This window comes from Hermetia illucens, chromosome 3 (assembly GCF_905115235.1).
Source record: "Hermetia illucens chromosome 3, iHerIll2.2.curated.20191125, whole genome shotgun sequence".
NCBI classification, from domain to species: Eukaryota; Metazoa; Arthropoda; class Insecta; order Diptera; family Stratiomyidae; genus Hermetia; species Hermetia illucens.
In genome coordinates this window covers 35,245,923-35,269,125 of record NC_051851.1, presented here as the reverse complement: position 1 = coordinate 35,269,125, position 23,203 = coordinate 35,245,923, and the positions used below count along the sequence as shown (strand labels likewise).

The following is a 23,203-nucleotide window of genomic DNA, read 5'->3' as shown; positions in this document are numbered from 1 at the left end:
GATAGCATCATGAAATAAAGCCTCCTCTATTTCCAAAATTAACTTTTATTCCGATCTTTTTATACCACTTTTACGCTTCTTATAGATACGCCCCGAATCTCCACAATTCATAAACCTTACTGATTTTAGATCTATATGTAATTTAGCTCCAGCTGAGCTAATAGTAGACAAAGACGAACACAAACATCCGGGACTCGAGCGTAGGGCAGCGATATCGACTGACGCTTAGAAAACCGCCCATCGCATCGTTTGCCCAAAATATTCAGCCCGCGAGCAAAACTAATAAGCTTTTGAAGTACATAGTCGGTAGCACCACTGACAAAATGCGCCACGGAGAGCCAGACTACTCTCTCTCCTCACCAACAATCACGAAACAGAGACAGTGCTTATAGCTGACTTCGACATTTACAACAATGATATAATTTTATATTCTGATTTTTCTACTTTTTTATTATGACACAATTTTCTATTTTATTTCAAATACATTCTACCAACTGTTGTAGTAACGAGCATAGAAACACTAATTTATCCAAAATATTCTGCGTTATGTCAAAGGTTTGTGTGGCGTGACTAGTCATTGTTTCAATATATCAACAGGTATTGCTTAATTTCTGCTTCTAATCCATAACCCCATTATGTGTAATCTTTTCGTTTTGTTAGAGAATTTCAACATGTGCCGATAGTCATGTGAAGATAAACGTAAAATGTTTCATCCTGCGGTCCAGTAATATTAAGAGAGAGCAAGCAGACTTTCCTATTATAACTTTTGATAAAAGTAAGTCATAGAAAGGGTCATAGACAGAGTGACAGCGAACTTCATCATTTAAATGCTCCGAATTAAAACGAATGAAATAAATAAAACAAAAACTTAACTAAGCTGGTATACGATCTCTGAGATACATCATGATGGCCTCTGTTCCCTTTTCTAATATTTGATGCCTCGGTTGCCGGAAACGATTTCCAACAATATCGAGCGATCTGCAATTGAAAATTAGTATATTTTGAATAGTTGGAAAATAACAAAACATCTACCTTATGTTCGTCAATTTCCCCAATATCGGGGGAATCGAATCGATATCATTGTTCGCTAAATCCAATGTCGTCAACTTTTTCAGACGTCCAAGTCCTGCTGTCGATGCATCGATTTTCTCAATCTTATTGTCACGCAACAGTAAGATTTCAATTGATTTAAGTTCAAAAATGCAATCAGGAATTTTTGTCAATCTAAAGCAAAGCAAATCGATTAATAACCAGAAAGCCTTAGCATATATATTATTAACCTATTGTATGACATATTCAATTCCCTCAAATAATTCAATCCTGCAAACTCGTGTGGTAAATCGGTTAGTAGGTTATTGGAAATGTCGATGTAGGAAATTCTTGACAATTCACCAATAAATGAAGGGATTTCAGTAATTAAATTATGTGGAAGGTATAATTCTTGCAATTCATTAGCAAGATTGACTAATCTAAAAATCGAAATTCATAAGTGATTAAGGGATTCGAACGGGGAAAATATAATTCTTTACCCAGCCGGAAATGATCCAAGCTTATTTTTAGAAAAGTCGACTTTGTACACATTTGCTTTTTTCGCTTCCAAGAAAGCATCATCTGGAACCTCTGTCAAATTTTGCGAGCTAATTATGAGTCCATGACTTCTCTGCATTTCATACCTAATAGAATAAAAATCAAAATTGCAACTACTGATAGACATAGCACGCATGACTTACTTATCTGGAAACTTAGCTGTCCTTTCAAAATGCACATTTTTCAGTGCATCTTCATCTGGAGATCGGTCTTTTAGTGCTTTCAGGATCCTATGTGTACCACATTGTATGATGTCACGACGCAATGACCGTATTTGATTTCCATCAACTTGTAAACTCATTAAATGGACAAGCGACGCCAGCGTGCTGGGCAAATTCTTAATCGAATTATTGGACAAATCAAGTCGTATTAAACTTTGAAGCATGCCAATTTCGTTTGGTAATGTCTCAATTTTATTATCACGTAAATCCAGAACCTTTAAATTGTATAGGCCTTCACAAAAACTAACGGGCACTTCCTAGACAAAGTAAATAGATAAAGCAAGTCTTAATAATTAGGGCAATATGATTCTTCTAAACCTCCGCATAATCCAAGGGTTCATTATCCAGTCGTTCACCACAAAAATAAAATGCAATACCTTTATATAATTATTCGATATATGAAGTTCTTTCAAATTGTCGCTAGAAACGAAATCTGGCAAGTTCTGGATATTATTATGTTGGGCATATAAGCATTCCAATTTCCTCAGCTCCGACATACCCACTGGAAAATCTTCAATGTCGTTGTTCATCACATCTAGTTTGTGGAGATCTGTAATAAAGCTGGAAATGTAGGTGCAGTTTCTATTTATGTTAGCTCACGTACTCCTCAAATTGACTATATCCTCCGGCAAGCAATTCAATTTGTTATAACTCACATTGAGTTCAGTTAGCCGTACTAGAAATCCTAAACCATCCGGAAGTGAAGTAAGCCCATTATAGGAAAGATTCTTTGTACATAGACAAGAAGCTTAGTTTATATTATACCCATAGCAAATAATTGAGTCTCACCAGATATTCAAGCATAACCAGATTACTCAGATCGGGATGCACATCCACCATTGAATTATGTGACAAGTTCAAGTATTTCAGTTCATTTAATAGAAATAATTCTTTAGGCAAGTTAACAATTTTGTTACGGGAGAGGTTAAGCTTAGTAAGTTTTGTAAGGAAACTAATTTCTTTTGGTAAGCTGGTTAAGACGTTATCATGTAACTGTAAAGAATAGTTTTAAAGAAAGTTCGGCTGTTTCATGTAAAAAAACTCACGTCCAATACAGTAAGCTCACAGAGGTCCCCAATCTTAGGTGAAATAACAGCTAAAGAATTTGAGCTAAGATCTAAATTGGTAAGAGGCTGCTGCTTCCACCATATATCATCCCGTTCGCTGCTGTCTGACTTAAAATCTACGGTAATATCACTTGCTTCACTGTCGTATAGTGTCCACAGTTTATTCGGCACTGGAAACAAAAGAATATACAAAAATAGCACTGTATTCTGGAAATTTAAATGAAGTTTATTCCATAAAAGGGCAAATACGTTTTTAGATTCTTGTAATTTGTATTAATAAAAAACACTATAGAATTAACCGCGCTGAAAGTGCACCCATTTCAATTAGAAATAAAGCAAAAATGTTTGAGATTTGCGGTTATAAATTTTAATCAATAATAAATGTTCAATCCTCTGTAAACTATAGAGCATCCGCACAGTCTCTTTTTCGTATTGCTAAGGCTTTTTTCTAAAACAAAGCCTTATAAAAATCGATTTACTGTCTAACAAAATTCGGTGGACATATGGGAACTATGAAGTCCCATGCATACAGAGAATAAGAGAATGAGTTTGTGTGAAGAGGGGTGCCCCATATATGAGAAAAGGTGGTGTAAATTTTATTTCTCCTAATGTGGAGTATCAAATGAACGGTATCGATTATTACTAAGTAGTAGGACCCATTAAAAAAATTGATGAGAATAGTACAAATGATTGCCATTTTTTAAAGTAGCCCCCTTCCACATATACACACTCCTGCCTCCTGTTTTTGTATGCCACCAGCAGCGTCTCGACCGGAATCCTGTTTAGGATATTTAGAGGCAGAATTGTCGATAATAGTTGGATTTTCTTCAAACTTGACCAAATTGTGCCTTATGTCGTTCTTTATACAAATGCAATTTTGTAGTTCTAGCATAAACTTAAGGGGGGTTTCCGGCTAAATTTCAGATATCGGGACGGGATGTATTTTAAGGCCTAGGTTTCGTTTAGATACCCCACTGTGATTTTTTTCAGATTTTTCGGTTGGATAGGTTCTGAGAACGAAACGTGTTACACTTTTTGTGGGTCATATTTTGAGCCCTAACTCCCCTACGTTTCACCCCACATCAAAAATGGGCCAGTTTTGAAAAGTACTAATTGATATCCCACATGACTACATTCTGTTAAAAAAAATTGCACCCTCCATTCACATGTATGGGGAGTATACAATGTTTGTTTGATTATGGTGAGCATAATATCAACGTCTATAATATGTATGTATATTTTGTAGTTTGAGAAAAATATGAAGGAATATTTTCGGTTTTTAACCATATACGAATGGAAAAATGGGCGTAGAAAGTTTCTCATATAAGATGTGCACAAAACCTTTATACCCGAAGCGCCAGCTTCCAGTATTCCGACTTGTTTTTATTAATTAAAAATGAAGATAGGCTACTATATTTCATTTATCTATGAATATGTATACACCTTTTTGCCAAGAAACACATTTGCTTTATGATATACATACATACATAAATAACATAAATTTTGTATAGGAGCACGCGGGTAGGCTGGGTGGATTATATATGTACTTTTGTTCAACTTAAAAATTCCATTCTCTGTTTACGACACTCAAACTGAACAGGCTGCATAATTATTATATTATTATATTATAGCCGGCGACTCGAATGTTAAGCATACCTCGTGGCTAAATGCTACAAACAAGCCCAGAGGGGTATTTCTCAAACTTTGGATAGAGCAATATCAGATAGAGTATAAATGCGAATTATATGGGTCAGAGAGTCCAACCTGGCCCAGGGTAAATTCCTATCCGGATTTGTGCATTGCTGAAGCGCGCTTGAACTTTAATTTTAGGAATCCTCAACGGAAACTACAGACTCTTCCTTACGATAGCGGCTATACCGCTATTCTTATTGAAGTTCTGTTTGATGGACGAAGAGTTCGCCTTCTGCCGAAGGACAGTGGCGTCCACAGGCTGAACATTAAACAAACAGATTGGAAGAAATTCCAAGAGAGGTTTATTCGGGGATATCGAGAGGAATGCCCACCTATTGATGGAGAAAACGATAGTACAATTGCGCCAGGTGACAAGAACTTGAGCAACGAGGAAATACTTCAATATCTTCTCAAGTTGCAGAACTTGACGCTGAATAGAATTGAACAAATCGTGCCTAAGATTAAACCTCGCAATAATATGGAAGAATATGAAACTGCAACCATAAAAAGGCTGAAAAAAATGAAAAGCCGTCTGCTCACTCGCGTCAACAAAATCTATCGAAGATATGGGGACTATCATCATCCCATATTGGTTGAGTTCAAATCAGTTCTTAAGATCGCGCGCGATCTTATTTGCCAATATTACATAAATGACGTGAACTCCCAATGGCGGGAGAAGTTAAAGGGTTTATCACCAAGCGATTCAGATTCCATGTTTATAAAGATAAATATGTTATTCCGGAAGAAGTCACGAGTAACTGTACCGAGAATTAAAGCCGGTGGCAGCGAGATTCAACACCCTATTGACTTAGATATAGACACGAACAGTGTAACTGCTGATGTGCAAGTCAATTACATCGGGATGGATGATGCTCTGAAACTCGAATTTATAGGGGAGTACTTTGAATCGGTGCATCGGCCCAGAACGGACTTACGAGTCAACGCGGCTTTCGGAAATTGTAGAACGAGATGTCCATAATTTCAAATATAGCCTGAATAGCACTACAGTTCTCCAGTTTGGCTCTGCATTGCAGACTGATCTCATACCGAGTGATAATCTGCTTGATTACTTTGTCTCATGTGGGGAATTAACCACCATATTTAAAAAGGTAAACAATAAGAGATCATCCGGTATGGATGGCACTCCCAACGTGGTCCTCAGGCATTTACCAGACATTGCCATTCGTAATTATTGCATCTTGTTCAATAATTTATTGAACAATTCTTTCTTTCCAGGACAATGGAAGAAAGGCCGAGTGTTCCCTATCTTAAAGAGAGGGAAGGATTCATCCAGTACTAAGAGCTACCGCCCAATCAGTTTGTTGCCTAACATCAACAAGGTGTTTGAGGTTTTGGTAATGAAAACCTTGAACGGGCATATCAAGAGGAAGGAATTATTGTCGAATGCGCAATTCGGATTTCGATCTGGATGTTGGACAATACATGCAATAACGAAGGTAATGTCTGATATTTGTTGGCGGATTAACAATGGTTAGTGCGTAGGCGCTTGCCTTATAGACATGGAGAAGGCCTTTGATACCGTCTGGTTGGATAAACTGATTTTCCGGCTCCTGAAGAACAAGTTTCCCAGCCACCTCGTAGCGATGATGAGTACGAACTTGAACTTGACTGTGGGTGCTCCGGAATTCGACTGGAGATACTCCAGAGCGAGAGCAATTGATATTAAGTGGGATGAAAAAGAGAAATCTTGGTACTGGTGGCTGCGGTATGCTGATTAGCGGCGGCTGTACTCAGTTTTGCCATTTGTTTCTTGGTGGGGCTTTGTAAATATGTACATATTGAACGGGTGCTGCTAACTTATTGTAAAATTAGATTTTTATTTGTTACTGTTTCTCTTCCCTGTCTGTAAATCGTTATTCAAAAATTTTGAGAGCCCACAGTGGCTATTAGATTTAAGTTATTTTTGTTATCTTAAAAGATTGTTTTTTTTTTGTTCATTTTTTCAATCCATATATTATTGTTACCTATTTCTTAAAAATAAAAAATGATTAAAAAAAGAGAGGGTTTTAGTCAACTTTCCAAAAACGAAAGGAATTTAACAAATTGTACATTGATGGGTACCCAGGTTTTAAGACGTTAAGTGTTCTCCTTTTGACTCTCCTCACAAACCGAATATTGTTCGAATAGTACTACTACACACTTGATGCCACAAAACCTCAACAGGGTCCGTCGATTACTTTTTACACCACGCCAGGGTGTCGCAATTTTTTCTGGTCATGGAGGTATATACTCAATTCATAGGATTATATGACCGTACTGTGTAGGTACCAATGCCAATTCAGATGCAGAATTTGTCTGACACAGACTTTGTTAGGCACAGTGACTGACGGATATTTGTCTGACGAGAAACAGGCATTTGTCTGCCTATTGCCTGAGACACAGACGTTTGTCGGTTCTTTAAAAGAGACCCGAACGTTTGTCTGATACAGAAATCGATATTTGCCTGATCCGAACCTTTGTCTAAGGGACAGTTGTCTGTCGGTACTAGTAGACACATCCTTTAGTTGAATAAATCAAATCTGGATCATCCAAGAAAGTGCTTTCTTATGCAGAGGAACATCCCGTGCTTGTGTTTCAAGCTCACCAAAATCAAAATATTCATTATTCCGTTTAAGAAAATACGGATTGAATTAACTGAGTAGGTTTGTTCTCCAATCTCCAGTCCACCAGCGCCAGCTATTTTATTGGTAGCAAAAGCAAATTTCTGTATTAACAGCAAAAACTTGTCGGCACCATCCTAAGAGCTATTACAAGATCGATCTTAACTTATTTAGTTTAAATGTTTAAAAACTACCGCACATCTGCAAGAGCAATCTGATGTATCAAATGCTTACGAAATCTACAAAATTACCTGAAGATAATGATCGACCGGAAAGATTCAATTTGCCTGATGTCAAGGCGACTTTTATAAGCGACTTTGTTAGAATCGCATCATCCTCCGCCTTCTGCCTTTCTCTGAATATTGGACTTATTTTTCGTATGTTACGACGAGCATCGCGAGACATTGTCCTGATGAATTAAACCGTAGAATAAACAAATGTAATAAATATACGCACTTAACAGTTGGAATACGCTACTCCCGCTGTATATAAAACAAATTAATACATACAAGTGACAGTTGGTATATAGTGCTGTTTAGTGCTACAATTGGATGTGGATGTAAACAAGACCCACACGCAAAGCATATGTTTTTTTGCCAGTGGAGCTGGTAATGCGGGTAGTAGGATGACATACCGCCAAACAATTGGTTAGTGATTGGATTGCTGCTCGAGTTTTTCTGGCACCGTTTCTCGTAGTTGTTACTCTATTAGAGTTTGCAAATTGTCTACAAACATGACAGTCAATAGCTGCTTCACATCTGAAAAGATATCTAAGATCCGGTGGATACACGAAGAATACCAAGATGCGAACACATTTGTTACCGGTAGTTGGGGTAGCGCGAGAAATAACATAAAAGTGTGGTCGATCGCCGATAGCAATTACGCAAAGGAATTCTCGATCAAGTGCGTTGATAAACACAGCACGATTGGTGATGTTACTGGTTTGGAAGTTTTCAATAAGAACAGTTTAGCTGCGGTTACGGTAGAAGGTAATTTTTACATATCTAATTGTCGGCAAAAAAAAGGTTACTTTGAAGCCGTTAACATAAAATAACCCTACATTCAAAATTCAGTAAGAAATATATGTGGTACCCATGCCTTACGAAGAACACAGCACGTCAACGAGCCCAGTCTTTCGTTATCCGTTTCTGATATTCGAGAGTATACCCCAGATCCCTTTAGGGCTTTTCGAGAAGGGGTGCTCGCTTCATTGTCGTCATGGTCTGGGTTGTTCTAACGCGATTCTTCGTTGGTTAGCCAGGAATAGCGAGTATAGCTCCAGCCTTGTGATATGAGTTTAAGAGTACACTCAAATAGTTTCCTGCTTGTCGTGAAAGATGACTAAATCGAATAGAAATTTGTGGGTTGTCAAGCTGCAAATTTTGAAACGATCTTTTCGTCGAAATGTCACCAACCCTTCGGATAGGAACTCACCTCACAGTCATGACCTTTGGGTATCGAAAACGGCTTTCGATTGGACCCCGAAGACCGTATCGATCTTCTTCAAAATGCTCGGTTTTTGCAACTTGAACAACAATTTGGGCGATATTCGGGGCCTAGGTGAAGTGAGATGGTGGGGCTGTAAAGTACTCCTCTCCCTTTTACGGCACTGTGCACATCTGCTTCATGTTATCTCATAAACTACTCCTACTGGAAAAAAAATATATAATCGTCCGGAAATTGATGCAACTTCAGAATTACGGCGACAGAGGGAAAGTTTTGCGAAAATTGCACGGAGAAAAGTGTCGAAATTTCATCATAAATTTCATTGTGGTTTCGGAGAATTATGAGAAAAAAGTCGTTAGGGGAATCATGAGTGATATCGGCACTTAAGAAACGTCGAGTTTTGAAGGAGGCTTTCAATTCTACTCTCACTGCGAGAGACGTATTATTATTATTCTGTTAATGGAAAGTCGCATCGCCCCTTTACTGGTTATAGTGTACCTATTGGTCATAGTATCTCAAGCAAGCCTATAACCGTCAGAAACTTTAGTATGTTCCCTACTTGCAAATCTTTCAACTTTGCCTCTGGTATTAAGTGTTTTCCTAGATGCCTCGACCTAATTTGCACAAGTGCCAGACACTGTCCCGGGACGTGTATAGAGGTTTCGTCACACTCCTCACAAAACCTGCAGACAGTGTTCGTAGATATCCCCAGCTTCCCTAGGTGATAGTTTAGCCAACAGTGACCAGTGAAAATGCCCACTATGATTCGGAGGTTCTTTTTGGTGAGGTTTAAACAATCCTTTGTGCGGATGGGTTCGTATCCCCCAATAAGCACCCTGGACTGCTCCATCCCTGGTGGGTCCGCCCAGTATAGTTCGCTCAACCGTTCCTCTTTATTTCTTAGAGTTATAGCCATGAAACCGTTTCCGATTCCACAGAAGGGTTCTGGTCCGTGTAAAGGCGTCCCTGCTCCCTTCTTGGCTAGTTCGTCCGCTGCCTCGTTGTTTTCCAACCCAACATGGCCTGGAACTCAGAATATCCAGACCTTGTTGAACGAGCGTGTATTCAGTCTCTCAAGACATTCCCATACCAGTTTAGAGTTCACTTGGATGGGTCTAAGTGCCCTCTGCTGTGAGGGATCCGTGAGTGTACCAAGTAATCAGTTGCTGGTTTAAGCCGTATGTCGCAGCCACGCTCTCCCAGTTTGCCTTGTTACTTCAACGTGTTTCAAACTTCTTATCGAAGTGAAACCTCGTTGTCATGTTATCCCTTGGTATCAGTAATTCGGGATACCGCCTAAAAAGAATATCAACCTTCCTTCGGTTTACGCAGCTCCCCGCCTCACTGATACTCCCGGCCATCCTGAATATTGCCCTCCTTGCCTGCATTTGTATGTGCAGATGCAGAGGGGTTAATCCCAGAAGGACCTCCAGGGATGCCGTTGGGCATGTCCTCATTGCCCCACTGATCCACATGCAAGCCAGTCTTTGGAGCTTATGCAATTCCCTGGCTTGTGTGCTGAGTTCGGTCGTTTCTGCTCAGATTACCGCTCCATAGGTAATCATTGGTCTTATTATTGCAGTATATATCCAAAGTAATATCTTCGGGCTGCAACCCCATTTTTTTTCCTGCTATGGACCTACAAGTCATCAGAGCCCTCGTGGCTTTCTGACATGTGTCTTCCAAGATAATTTTTGGTCTAGCGTAATTCCCAACCTCTGTTTCTCTTTTAAATATTGGCTATACGGTTTCGATCGCAGGGCAGTGGCGATCTCATCAGACGCTGCCTCAGCGCCTCTACCCTGCGGAGCAGCGTGACCGAAAGCGGCAACAGGTGGCAATTGGCTCGTTTATATGCAATTCAAAACCCGCCAAGGTTATGAATTACAACGACCGAAATCGCATTTGTTTGATTTGTTTCGGTCGTTGTAATTCGTGAAGGAGAAGCTAAGGCCTCTGAGCACTCAGCCCTTGGTAGCGCATTGTACTCGACTCCCCCGTGTGCCGTAAGTGGGGAAAGTTTGTTTTCAGTTTTTAAAAATAGCCTTATCCAATGCTACTGATATTTCAATTGCTGGTTCCGTTCCTAGAATAGGGGGGACCATCAGGGTTATATTTTTTCACCGATCTTTTCTTCCAATTACCGGTGACCCTTGACTGGCGTTGATTGGAAGAAGTGGAGGAGTTCAATGGACTATGTCATCTTTTCTCGAATACTTGGACTACACTGATGACATAGCCGTTTTCTCCGGAAGGTGATAATTGGTCCTCGAAGTACCGGTTTATGGGAAATTTAGTATTTTATTTTTTTGTTTTATTAAAGTCTTCCTCATTAAAGCAACTCCCATTTTGCTATTTGATTCCATTCCCATTGTCAGCAACAATGGAGGTCCTGAAGGGTTTGCATGGGTACTTGTCATGTAGGCATAATCCCATAACTCTTCGAATACAGTGATTTGGTAACCACAATCAGATCATGGCGTGATTGGCACAGTGGTCCTGGTTTATGAGTTCAAGCTCACCATTCATACCATTGGTTGCAAGGCGTATATAATAACACTGTCGGAACTAAGGGATACGGCGCCCGAGTTTCAATTCCACGCTGTCAACATCAATATAAAATTTACGCTGAATCTTCACTGACGTGTTCAGTGTCTCTGAGGTACTATGTGTGTGTATGGTAGGGGAGAAGCTACAGCTTCTGAGCACTCAGGCCGTGTTGGCCCATTGTACTCGCCTGAGGTACTAAATATAGACAGAAGCGAATACACTGGGAACTTTTATGTGATGCATGCTTTAGAAAAGCCGACAAAATCTCCTTACATATGTATTGAATGTTGTGCAAAAAATGTGTGCATTGTCATGTCCGCAGTTCCATCTGTGTACAAGAATTTACCCCGTGTAGTTAGCGTTGTATATTTTTATTAATGTGTAGTGGCCTTAAATGCAAGAAATACTACATATGAATCACAAATACTCATTCAAGCTGGCAATCAGGTAGTCAACCCTATTGAATATGCTGTGGAGGTGTTGTAAGACAATCTAATCTAAATCTAACGGAAATTGTTTTTCAATATAAAAATGCATAAACTGGAAAGGCTGTGTTAAATAGAGCAAACAATCACCAGAAAGATAACCAGATCTTACTTAAGGCAACGTGAGGAGAACCGACGAATCGGCAAACTATTGACGCTGTTCAAAAATGAAAAACTGGCCTTGATATTGATATTTCAGTAAATTGCTAAGTCACCAATTTAGTACTCATCATCATCATCATCAACGGCGCAACAACCGGTATCCGGTCTAGGCCTGCCTTAATAAGGAACTCCAGACATCCCGGTTTTGCGCCGAGGTCCACCAATTCGATATCCCTAAAAGCTGTCTGGCATCCTGGCCCACGCCATCGCTCCATCTTAGGCAGGGTCTGCCTCGTCTTCTTTTCCTACCATAGATATTGCCCTTATAGACTTTCCGGGTGGGGTCATCTTCATCCATACGGATTAAGTGACCCGCCCACCGTAACCTATTGAGCCGGATTTTATCCACAACCGGACGGTCATGGTATCGCTCATAGATTTCGTCATTGTGTAGGCTACGGAATCGTCCATCCTCATGTAGGGGGCCAAAAATTCTTCAGAGGATTCTTCTCTCGAACGCGGCCAAGAGTTCGCAATTTTTCTTGCTAAGAACCCAAGTTTCCGAGGAATACATGAGGACTGGCAAGATCATAGTCTTGTACAGTAAGAGCTTTGACCCTATGGTGAGACGTTTCGAGCGGAACAGTCTTTGTAAGCTGAAGTAGGCTCTGTTGGCTGACAACAACCGTGCGCGGATTTCATCATCGTAGTTGTTATCGGTTGTGATTTTCGACCCTAGATAGGAGAAATTGTCAACGGTCTCAAAGTTGTATTCCCCTATCCTTATTCTTGTTCGTGCTTGTGTTTGACCGGTGCGGTTTGATGTTGTTGGTTGATTCGTCTTCGGTGCTGACGTTGCCACCATGTATTTTGTCTTGCCTTCATTGATGTGCAGCCCAAGATCTCGCGCCGCCTGCTCGATCTGGATGAAGGCAGTTTGAACGTCTCGGGTGGTTCTTCCCATGATGTCGATATCGTCAGCATAGGCCAGTAGTTGGGTGGACTTGAAGAGGATCGTACCTCTTGCATTCACCTCAGCATCACGGATCACCTTCTCGAGGGCCAGGTTAAAGAGGACGCATGATAGCGCATCCCCTTGTCGTAGACCGTTGTTGATGTCGAATGGTCTTGAGAGTGATCCTGCTGCTTTTATCTGGCCTCGCACATTGGTCAGGGTCAGCCTAGTCAGTCTTATTAATTTCGTCGGGATACCGAATTCTCTCATGGCCGTGTACAGTTTTACCCTGGCTATGCTATCATAGGCGGCTTTAAAGTCGATGAAGAGATGGTGCAACTGTTGTCCATATTCCAACAGTTTTTCCATCGCCTGCCGCAGAGAGAAAATCTGATCTGTTGCTGATTTGCCTGAAGTGAAGCCTCTTTGGTATGGGCCAATGATGTTCTGGGCGTATGGGGCTATCCGGCCTAGCAAGATAGTGGAGAATATCTTATAGATGGTACTCAGCAACGTGATACCTCTATAATTGCTGCACTGTGTGATATCTCCCTTTTTATGTATGAGACAGATTATGCCTCGCTGCCAATCGTCAGGCATTGATTCGCTGTCCCATACCTTGAGCACAAGTTGATGAACCACTTGGTGTAATTGGTCGCCTCCATATTTAACCAATTCGGCTGTAATTCCATCGCCTCCTGGCGACTTATGATTTTTTAGCCGATGAATTGCACGGACTGTTTCTCCTAAACTTGGTGGTGGCAGTATTTGTCCGTCGTCTTCAGTTGGCGGGACCTCCAACTCGCCGATGTTCTGGTTGTTCAGTAGCTCATCAAAGTACTCAACCCATCGCTCTAATATGCCCATTCTGTCGGAAATCAGATTTCCCTCTTTGTCTCGGCAGGATGAACATCGAGGTGTATAAGGCTTCATCCTGCTGACTTGTTGGTAAAACTTCCGCGCCTGGTGCGGTTGCTCCCTGTACTTTTCTAGTTCACAGACTTGTTGGTTCTCCCAGGCTTCCTTTTTCCGTCTGTGAAGTCGCTTCTCCGCTCGACGGAGTTCGTGATAAGTCTCTGTGCGTGCCCGCGTTCTTTGAGAATGCAACATTACTCGGTATGCGGCATTCTTCCGTTCCGTTGCTAGCTTACATTCATCGTCAAACCAGCCGTTCCGACTCCTTTTGCGGCTGGGGCCAAGTATATTTGTGGCCGTATTCATGATAACGTTCTTCAGGTGGTTGTGAAGATCATTAGTTGATGCTTCATCTCCAGGTCCTCTATTGACTGCGGTTATTGCGGCATCCATTTCCCTCTTATAGGTGTCGCGGAGGGTTGTGTTGTGGATGGCTTCAGTGTTCACTCTCACCTGATTGTCAGAGGGGATTCTAGGTGGTATTGTTATTCGAGCTCGGAGCACCATGCCAACGAGATAGTGATCCGAGTCTATATTGGCCCCCCTATATGTTCTGACATTCATCAAGGCTGAGAGGTGGCGGCGTTCGATCAACACGTGGTCAATTTGGTTGAAAGTGGTCCCGTCTGGAGAGGCCCACGTATGTTTGTGGACCGCTTTCCGCGCAAACCAGGTACTTCCAACAACCATTTCGTGTGACCCTGCTAATTGAATAGTCCGCAGTCCGTTATCATTTGTTTTTTCGTGTAAGCTATGGGAGCCAACGTATCGCCTGAATACGGGCCAGGTATCCTTCTCCGACTCTGCAGTCTCCTCTGTAGGGGCGTGAACGTTTATGAGGCTTATATTTCTAAACTTGCCTCGCAAGCGCAGAGTGCATAGCCGTTCGCTTATACTTTCAAAGCCGATAACAGCAGGTTTCATTTTTTGGCTGACTAAGAAACCTACTCCGAGCACATGGTTTACTGGATGGCCGCTATAATATATGGTGTAGTGGCTCTTCTCCAGGAAACCGGTCCCTGTCCATCGCATCTCTTGCAACGCTGTTACATCAGCCCTATATTGGGACAGGGTATCGGCTAGCTGCTTATCAGCTTCATCTCTGTACAGGGAGCGCACGTTCCATGAGAAAATGCGCAAATCGTTGTTCCTTTGTCGTTGCCGGGTCCGTCGTTTTAACATCCGTCCTATCCGAGGCTCCTGTTGTGGCTTCGTAACAGGTTGTTTTCCGTGTAGGGTTGTCAGCCCTACCCAACCCCCAACCTGGAGGACCAGTTGGTACAATTTGTCCCGTTTTTAGGCGCGGGAGACTCGCCTTCATCCTTCTCCGTCTGCAGCTTTTCGTCAAGAAAGAGCTCCCAGCGGTCACCACGTGGAGGTGGAGATAGGGTTTGGTAGTAGAGCTGTTGGTGTTGGTTCAGCAGGCATTTCCCAGGTTTTATGCTCCATCGTGGGTACCAATCCACGTTTCGCCCCGGGACCTATACTACCCTTTGACCACTATACTGAGAAATTCGCGTTTCATAATAAGAATTCCACTTTTAGGTTTATTGCAGGTTTTCAATGTCGACAAAATAACCGACAATTTTAGTTTATCGCGGCGAGGTGGTGTCGAGAACCTTCATAAATTCAAAAGAGGAAATCGAGCGCCTTGTAATGGTATCTGCGTTTATGATGATTACGCCGCAACTTTTGGAGAGGATGGAAGGTGAACACTCTGCAAATTGACGCCTCCGTAAAAAATCTTTTAAATGTATCTCTCTAGGTTGAACATTCTTTCTCTGGCTGATCTTTGTATTCTTCACGACATAGCAGAAGGAGACAATTGTTCTGTTACGACCGCACTATTCGCTAATTCGAAAGAAGTAAAAGGATAATAATGCCTTGGAGTGTATGTAATGCCTACTTCTTTTCAGATTCTAACCGGAAATCGTATGGGTGTTATAAAACAATTTGATGTTCGCAGCAAAAACAAAGAGGCGTTGTCAACGTTCCCTATATCTGGAAATGATGAGCGGAAGTCGGTCGCCATTACAAATATGTGCTGCCATCCAACACAAAAACATATTGTAATTGTTTTATTCCAAATTACTTTAGAATAAAAATGCAAATACTCCTTTTACAGGTCATATCCGGAACAGAGGAAGGTTCATTAATGGTGTGGGATCTGAGAAAAATTGGATTCCCCATATCATGCTTCAAAGCGCATGCTCAAGCAATCACAGAGATAGGATTCCATAAGACACAACCATCGCGATTGTTCACCGCTTCAGAAGGTGGTGAATTTTGGCAATGGGTACAACAAGAAACAAGCTTCCCACTTAATCAATCGCAAGCATTTCCTAGTGAAAGTGATAGTAATAACCCTTGGCTCGACAGTAAGAGAACGAAAAATCAAATTAATGTAACATCGTTGATAACTGGAGTGCGAAGAGCTATTAATTCGTTCGATGTTCATGGGTCCCATCTTGCCTGTGGTGGTGATAATGAAGCTGTGTATATTATAGCAACTGAATGATTTTTTAGCTAAACGAAACTTACAGTCTCGAAGAAACGAATAAAGAGTATCTTTTTGCTAATGAAGTATTTTCTATTGCAAACCCTAAAAGTTAAAATTTCTCCTTAATGTAGTAATGTGGTGCGGCTTCCATTGGATTTAAGAAAAACTAGAACATCGCGGGAGGGTTGGTTACCAGTGAAAAATCAAGAGCTTTTATATTATCTTTTGCGGATATCAAAGCACATGGCATGCAAGGCATTCATTCAGCGATACTAAACGATGGTGTAGAGCACCTATAACAGCCTCTAAAAGATATCTTTCTCACGAGTTCTACTCTTAGCTGCGTGCTACTGAAGAGACTGGTTGAGTGTCACATTCTCCTGATTGGGCGTCAGAATAGTGGTGAATCTATGCCATGCTAACGCAGAGATTAAAGCGTTGAAGCAAGTGAAGCGACGAAGGGCTGCCTCAAAAAAGGTGTGGTATCGCAACATCTGTGGAGTATGCTCATTGATCTAATCCTATGTGAATTACAAAGTATGCAGGGTTGTAGTTCCTATTGATCAAATTTGCGGAACGGGGTGTAGAAATATATTGTATTGTATCAACGCGCCGTTGATTTGATTGACAGTTACTGCGTCGGGAATGGACCGAGTAAATCCAAATAAAACAAATGAAACTGAACCATTCAACAACAAAAGAAATGAATTACCTGGAAATTATCCTAGATAAGAAGCTTCTTCGGAACAAACATGTAGAACCAAAGATGTGCTCTCTTTATTTTGTCGAGATAGGAATTCGGGCCCCAGAAGAAGAATATAACCAACCATTGTTGGGCTGATGTTCGCCTATGAACATTGTACTGTGGTGAGTTGAAATGAGACACAAGAGGCTTCAATGCCTCACAACAAGAAACTGTACTACATACTTGGATATTATTAGCGCCATGAGCACTACTTCCGGCGTAACTCTAGGTGCACTACCCAATTTGTAGCCCCTGTGTATATTTATAAGCTTCGAGCATTGGAATGATAGCAGCACATAGACTAATTAATTTGGGTCTATGGGAAACAACGAGGGGCGCGGAACATTGGACGAGATATTAGGAAAACTGAATCCAGATTTTGTAATGCTTACTGATTATCACATCCCCATCCATCTGTTTGGTAGAAACTGAGACAGTCCTGAAAAATACAAAGTGTAGATCAAAAACAGAACAGTTCTCCAACATGTGTCTATCTGTTGGACAAAAGCAAGGAGTAGGATTTTTCTCCGCACAATATAAAACGGTCTTTCAAGCTTAAGCATATATGGTCCTAAGAGCGGTGACCTTGCAGGGCAGGCGCATCATAATCTGCACACGATATAGTCCATTCATTCAACTTCCAAATTCTTTCGTCCAAGACCGAGTGCCATGAAGTTTGGGATGGAAGTAGAGGATGTCATAACAAACAAAAGTTATATAACGCCGATGTACACCCCTCTCCCCCTCCGATGGGAAATGCTGGCTCCCGGGACTGGAAAATTCATTATTCGAAGTAACCACATAACTCGATTAAATCATCAATTTTAAGCAAAAAAGGTTTTGTGAAAATTTTTCTTAGTTTCTAGTGTGAAGCAAAACTTTATTAGAATCGAGTAGATGTTTGTCTGTCCGTCAACCAACAACCCCCCTTATGTCCACCCCAGAAGTACAAAATGTGGCATGCGTATAAGGGATAACATAGTGCACAATTTGGTGAAGTTTGGAGAAAATCCAGCGATTATTAACAAAGTTATAGAGGGTGACATTGTCATTTTTCCTGAATAGTGGGCATTCTACATCGTGTATGACGTCATGACCCCACATCAATTCTGTGTGTATGTAGGTATATAGTATACACGTGCTCATGAAGTCTGCGGATAGTGTCTAATTCAGATAGATTATTATTATTATTCTGTTAAGGGAAAGTCACACCAGGTCCTTAAAGAACTATTGTTCCCCTTTTACTGGTTGTAGTGTACCTATTGATGATAGTATCTCAAACAGGCCTATAACCGTCAGGAACTTTAGTATGTTCCCTACTTCCAGATCTTTCCGTTTTGCATCTGGTATTAACTGTTCTCCCAGATGCCTTGGCCTACTTTGCACAAGTGTCGGACACCGGCTAAAAAGAATATCAACCTTCCTTCGATTTATGCAGCTCCCCGCCTCACTCATACTACCGACCATCCTGAATATTGCCCTCCTTGCCTGCATCTGTATGTGAAGATGGGGAGGGGTTAATCCCAGAAGGACCTCCAGGGATGCCGTTGGGCATCACCTCATTGCCCCATTGATTCATAATTCAGATAGATATATTTGTACATTAATCCAGCCAATGCATATGTACATATGTATGCTTTTGTGCACGAAGTAAATCGGGAATATGGGTACGATCAATTCATATATATGTACAGTATTCGGAAATAGGCAGTTTGTTTAGGGTGAGGATAATATCTATGGCTGTAATATGTACGTATGTCTTGTAGTTTGGAAAAATATGGAGGATTATGTTGGATTTCTAGCTGTATACGGATAGAAAAATGTGCGTTGAAGTTTCTTACATAAGATGAACACAAAACTTTTATATCCGAAGCGCGAGCTTGCGTTTTTTTCGACTTGTTTTGTAAGTGTCTTAAGGACATCACCATTTTTTTTTTTCGATACTACCCACTTTAAATTCACCAAATTTTCAGAATTTATTGCGAGAACGTAAATACAGTAGATTCGCAAAGGATATAGCTTACTTTCAATTTATTTGAAAAAACAGGTTTTTTTATTAATTTTAATGTCAAAAATTCAGGTAATTGCATTATTTCGATCATTACTCCGTTATTATTTATACTAACAACTTCTATCATACCTCATTTTAAACGCCTTCTAAGGCACTTCAAAAAAGCTAAAAGCTTTGATATCCACGAAAAAGTTAGTAGTTGAAATAATAAAAACTTGTTGTTTCTTTTTCGTTGGTGTGGGTATTTATTCTTGCAAATACCGATATTTCGGGAACCACTTGTTCCCTTCATCAGTGCAAACAACAACAACAACAAGCCATAATTCAGTCCATATTGCGCTAAAAATTTCCAGTCAATCGATCTTGGCCGAAAAAATTCGGGGGTCGCACTGGATTTTCTGCTTCAATGATTCGACTGATGTCGAATAATTTCTTGATCACTTCAAGTCGTCCAGGAATGCAGAACACGTTTTCCATAAAGACAAAGAGTAGAGTGAAAATGGTGCTTTTCCAGCCAGAATGAAATGTTGAAAACGGGAAGATATGCAGATATGCAACACATACACTGACGGAAATCCTACGATACATGAACGAATTTGGGGTATTTCTTTAGCCGAAGGTGTGGAGTACAATAGGCCGCTATGGTCTCATTATTCAGGGGCTAAGTATCTCCCCTATCCTAAGCACCCACATCACACAACGAGATTTCAACATTCAGTCCGTTTACTCTGAGTAGCCGTAGTTCACAAAAAAATGATATCCTCCCCTTAAAGTTTTACTTGAAACCCCTTTCAAATCCATAAACTTTTAAATTTGAATCATGCACGTTACCTGTTCTAAATAACTCCTATCAAAAGAGCTCGACCAATCTCAAACAAAATTTCACTTGCATTCCAATTCATGCTTGAACTTCGATACTCAAATTCCATTTCGATCAGGTAGGATATCGAGCAACTGGGAAGAGAGCTGTTTTTTTCGAACAACCAAGTAGAAGACCTTAGTCATCGCGATTCTCTTGCCCTGTATTTGCCCATATGGTTGGGTCTTTAGGGACAATGTACAATTGCTCAACAAATAGTGCGCGATATTTTCATAGCAAAACACATAGCATTATAGTCATTATGTTACCTGGTTCTTCAGAAGTCTCTACCGATTACGTCCTCATATCTTTTATTTTCCCCAAGACGTTTGATGGCTTGTAGCCCCAAAGCGCGCTGCTCGGAATTCCTGACAGAATTTTACATTAGGATCTTGTTATAGAAAGCGACCGTATGTTGTCCCGGCTATTCTCTTTCTCTTTATAGTGCTGGATATTAACAATACCGAATTTTTAAATTGGACTCCCTGAAGATCAACGCAGCTTGGTGCTGGACAACGCGACATGACTTATTCATGCTGGACAACACTTTTAAGATTGGATTTAAAAGATCTTATCAAACATAATGTTCAACCCTTTGTCGAACCTAATTCTCGTTATCTTTTTTTTCTATTCTATTTTCCATTAGACTTTAATTTCATTGACACCACACTTAATGCTGTGTAAATAATAAACTTGCAGGATTTGGGCACTAAGGCAAATCCTGGACGTGAAATTGCAAGACCGATCCTCACCCGCCTCGACCATCTTACCGTCAAATCATTTGTCGTCTTAGAAGACTATTTTAGCAATGAAACAAAAAATGAGAATTAAAAAATATTTTATTGCTAGCAATGCTAAGTATAAAACTCATATATCCGGATTATATGATCCTCTCCACAACTGGCCAGTTGAACTGCCCCTTCTAACGGTCGAAATTTCAATTGCTTCACAGTCAAATGGTGTGACTGGGCACCCTCCAGAGAAATTAGTTCCGTGAGAACATTATCGAATCTGCATAATTTAATTATTCCAGTTTCTAAACCAAACGCAATCAAATAGCTCTGATCCTGATAATGTTCGTATCCAAACGCGCAAGCAGTGATCGACTGATTTTTCAATTCAATGGAGGCCACAACATGAGGATTAACTTTGCTTGCATCATCATCAGAAGCTACCGCCCATACTACCAGTTTACCATCGCGAGAACAGGTTGAGAAGTACTTGGAATCATGCGACCAATCGCATGACCATATAATTCGAGTGTGGGCTCCTGCCTTTTTGTCCATCATTGCCACCAATTCGAAACTGCTCACACCGTTCGTTGATTTATTCTCGAAGAGCGACCAGCGTCGATCTCTCGAAACAGCCAATAGAAACCTACCATCCCTTGAAAATCGCATTTGTGTAACGGTCAATTGATGTGAGGAGAGTTTTTGGATTTGTTTCCAAGTTGAAGTGTCCCATAGTAGTATGTGTGCATGTTCCGCTGAAGACGCTTTACAAGACGACGCCAAATATTTTCCATCGAATGTTGATGTTAATGCGAAAATCTCAAAGCCATGGCCGTAAAGCTTTTGTGTTTCAGGCCACAAAGTTCCTTGCATCAATGTCTCTTCCTGGGGCGGGAATAGCCTATCCGCCGAATCTTCGTTGAACGTTTCTATGGATTCTTCTTTGTTTACATTATCGCTGCTGTTTTTCTGCACTGCTTTGTTAGATAAACCTAGAGAAGGTAAAGATGCTCCCACGGGAGCACATCTTAGAATCTCGTCGCCATCAGGATCGCTTGTGATGTTACAAAGATTTCTGAAATTCCGAACAAAGTTCACGGGCGCTTGGAATACACGAATGACCTTTTCTTCAGCGCCGCTCGCGAATTTGTAACGCCCAAGCACCGCCAAGCATTGCATGTCGTAGCCATGAACCTGTGGTCTTGCGAGTTCATGCCAGGTTGGATCACGGGACTTACTTGTGCCGCATGGGGCATGCACTCGAGTCGTCTGGTCGGCAGCTGTTGAAAAAAGGAATTGTCCCTGCGGCTCCCAACAAACATCTCGCACGTCTGCAAAGTGCCCGCCAACTATGACTCCAGGCTCCCACAGTTTCTCATTCTCGGCAGATTGGTGCCAAACGTGGAAAGTCCCTAAGTATCCGTAACCGATGATTGATCTCCCATCGCATGAGAACTTGCCACCATAGAAACCCATAGCGTTGCCACCGACTTCTCCTACCCTGACTTTCTCGCACCAGACGTCGTCCTCACTTAGCGACCAAATGATCATTGTTTTATCTATTGAGGATGATAGAAGCTGGAGTTCGTTCTTGTTTTGGTTCCAATGGACTCCGTAGACCCAGTCTTCGTGGCCTTGTAAAACTGACTCTAAAGTAACCGTAAGTTTAGGATGAGCTCCTGAATCAAATTGTTCGTCCGCGTGTACACATCCCGTTGGCAATTGGAGCAAACAGTCATCAGCTATGAAGCTCTCCTCTTGGGCACGTTGTGAAAGCCTCCACAGTCGTATGAATGTATCCTGTGAACAGGAGGCCAGAAGCAGATCCGAGTTGTTATCGACGGCGAAGTCTAGCCCGCGAACCCAATTCTCGTGACCAAGCAATTGGAAAGCTGGTACAAATTGGTCGCAGTTACCATCTTTTCGACGCAACAGTCGTATTTTGTTATCATCCGTTGCATACGCCAGTACAATTTCGTCAGTTCCTGGTAGTTTCGCAAAGCGAGCAGCGAAGCAGAATCCGGTCTTTAGCGATATTTCTTGGAAGCAATTAATATCATTGGCGTTCACTTCCCACAATTTAATTGTTGAGTCTGACGATCCGGTGACAACTATCAACTTACCACCAGCTTCTATGGCATCTACGGTGGTGATCCCGCCATTGTGCCCTTTTAAGATTCTTGTCTCCTCCGGTTTCGAAAGATTCCAAATAATAGCGAGGTGGTCATCCGCGCCAGAGATGAGTTCATCCTCTCGCTCTGAGTCATTTCTTTTTATCCATTTCACTGCGTTCACTCGTCCTGTGTGCTTCACCAATGTTTGTATTATTTTGCAAGATTCTTGGAATTTTGTGTCTAGGATTGCTACGCTGTGACATGCACCGAAAGCCACTAGTCCAGTGGAGTTCCAATCGGCACATTCGCAAGTGCGGTTGCATCCAACTGACGTGTAGATGTGTCGATATTTCATTTTGGTAGAACGTGTAGTAGTTGCAGATATCAACAGGATAGGATTTAACCCAAATCAGATCATAGTCCCTTAGCGAAAACTGTAATCCTCAGTCAGTCCTCAGTCAGTCCTCCGTCACACACAAACCAACCGCCGCACATGTGAGAGCTCACTTTGACACATACAGGGAATGACAGCAAAATCTGGGAACTAGAGCGGACTTAATAGGGAGTCTCCATTTTTTATTGCCTCGACTGTTACATGTCTC

At 41.3% G+C, this 23,203-nt stretch overlaps 3 protein-coding genes across 3 annotated transcripts; 1 reads left to right on the top strand and 2 right to left on the bottom strand.

Moving 5' to 3' along the window:
• Positions 1-419: 419 nt before the first annotated feature.
• On the bottom strand, positions 420-7,704 carry LOC119651836 (leucine-rich repeat-containing protein 40). The gene is made up of 10 exons (XM_038055632.1): positions 7,440-7,704; positions 2,855-3,045; positions 2,598-2,801; positions 2,413-2,536; positions 2,186-2,358; positions 1,731-2,065; positions 1,530-1,673; positions 1,281-1,469; positions 1,033-1,224; positions 420-978 (listed from the first exon to the last, which is right to left on the bottom strand). The coding sequence occupies exons 1-10, from the start codon at positions 7,591-7,593 to the stop codon at positions 873-875; spliced, it is 1,812 nt and encodes a 603-aa protein (XP_037911560.1). The 5' UTR covers positions 7,594-7,704; the 3' UTR covers positions 420-872.
• A 95-nt stretch (positions 7,705-7,799) lies between these two features.
• LOC119651837 (nucleoporin Nup43) lies at positions 7,800-16,211 on the top strand. Its single transcript, XM_038055634.1, has 5 exons — positions 7,800-8,177; positions 15,187-15,349; positions 15,407-15,506; positions 15,558-15,710; positions 15,767-16,211. The coding sequence occupies exons 1-5, from the start codon at positions 7,922-7,924 to the stop codon at positions 16,157-16,159; spliced, it is 1,065 nt and encodes a 354-aa protein (XP_037911562.1). The 5' UTR covers positions 7,800-7,921; the 3' UTR covers positions 16,160-16,211.
• Positions 16,212-20,577: 4,366 nt separating this feature from the next.
• Positions 20,578-23,100, bottom strand: LOC119651642 (probable elongator complex protein 2). Its single transcript, XM_038055317.1, has one exon. The coding sequence runs from the start codon at positions 22,954-22,956 to the stop codon at positions 20,611-20,613; it is 2,346 nt and encodes a 781-aa protein (XP_037911245.1). The 5' UTR covers positions 22,957-23,100; the 3' UTR covers positions 20,578-20,610.
• Between the last annotated feature and the right edge of the window lie 103 nt (positions 23,101-23,203).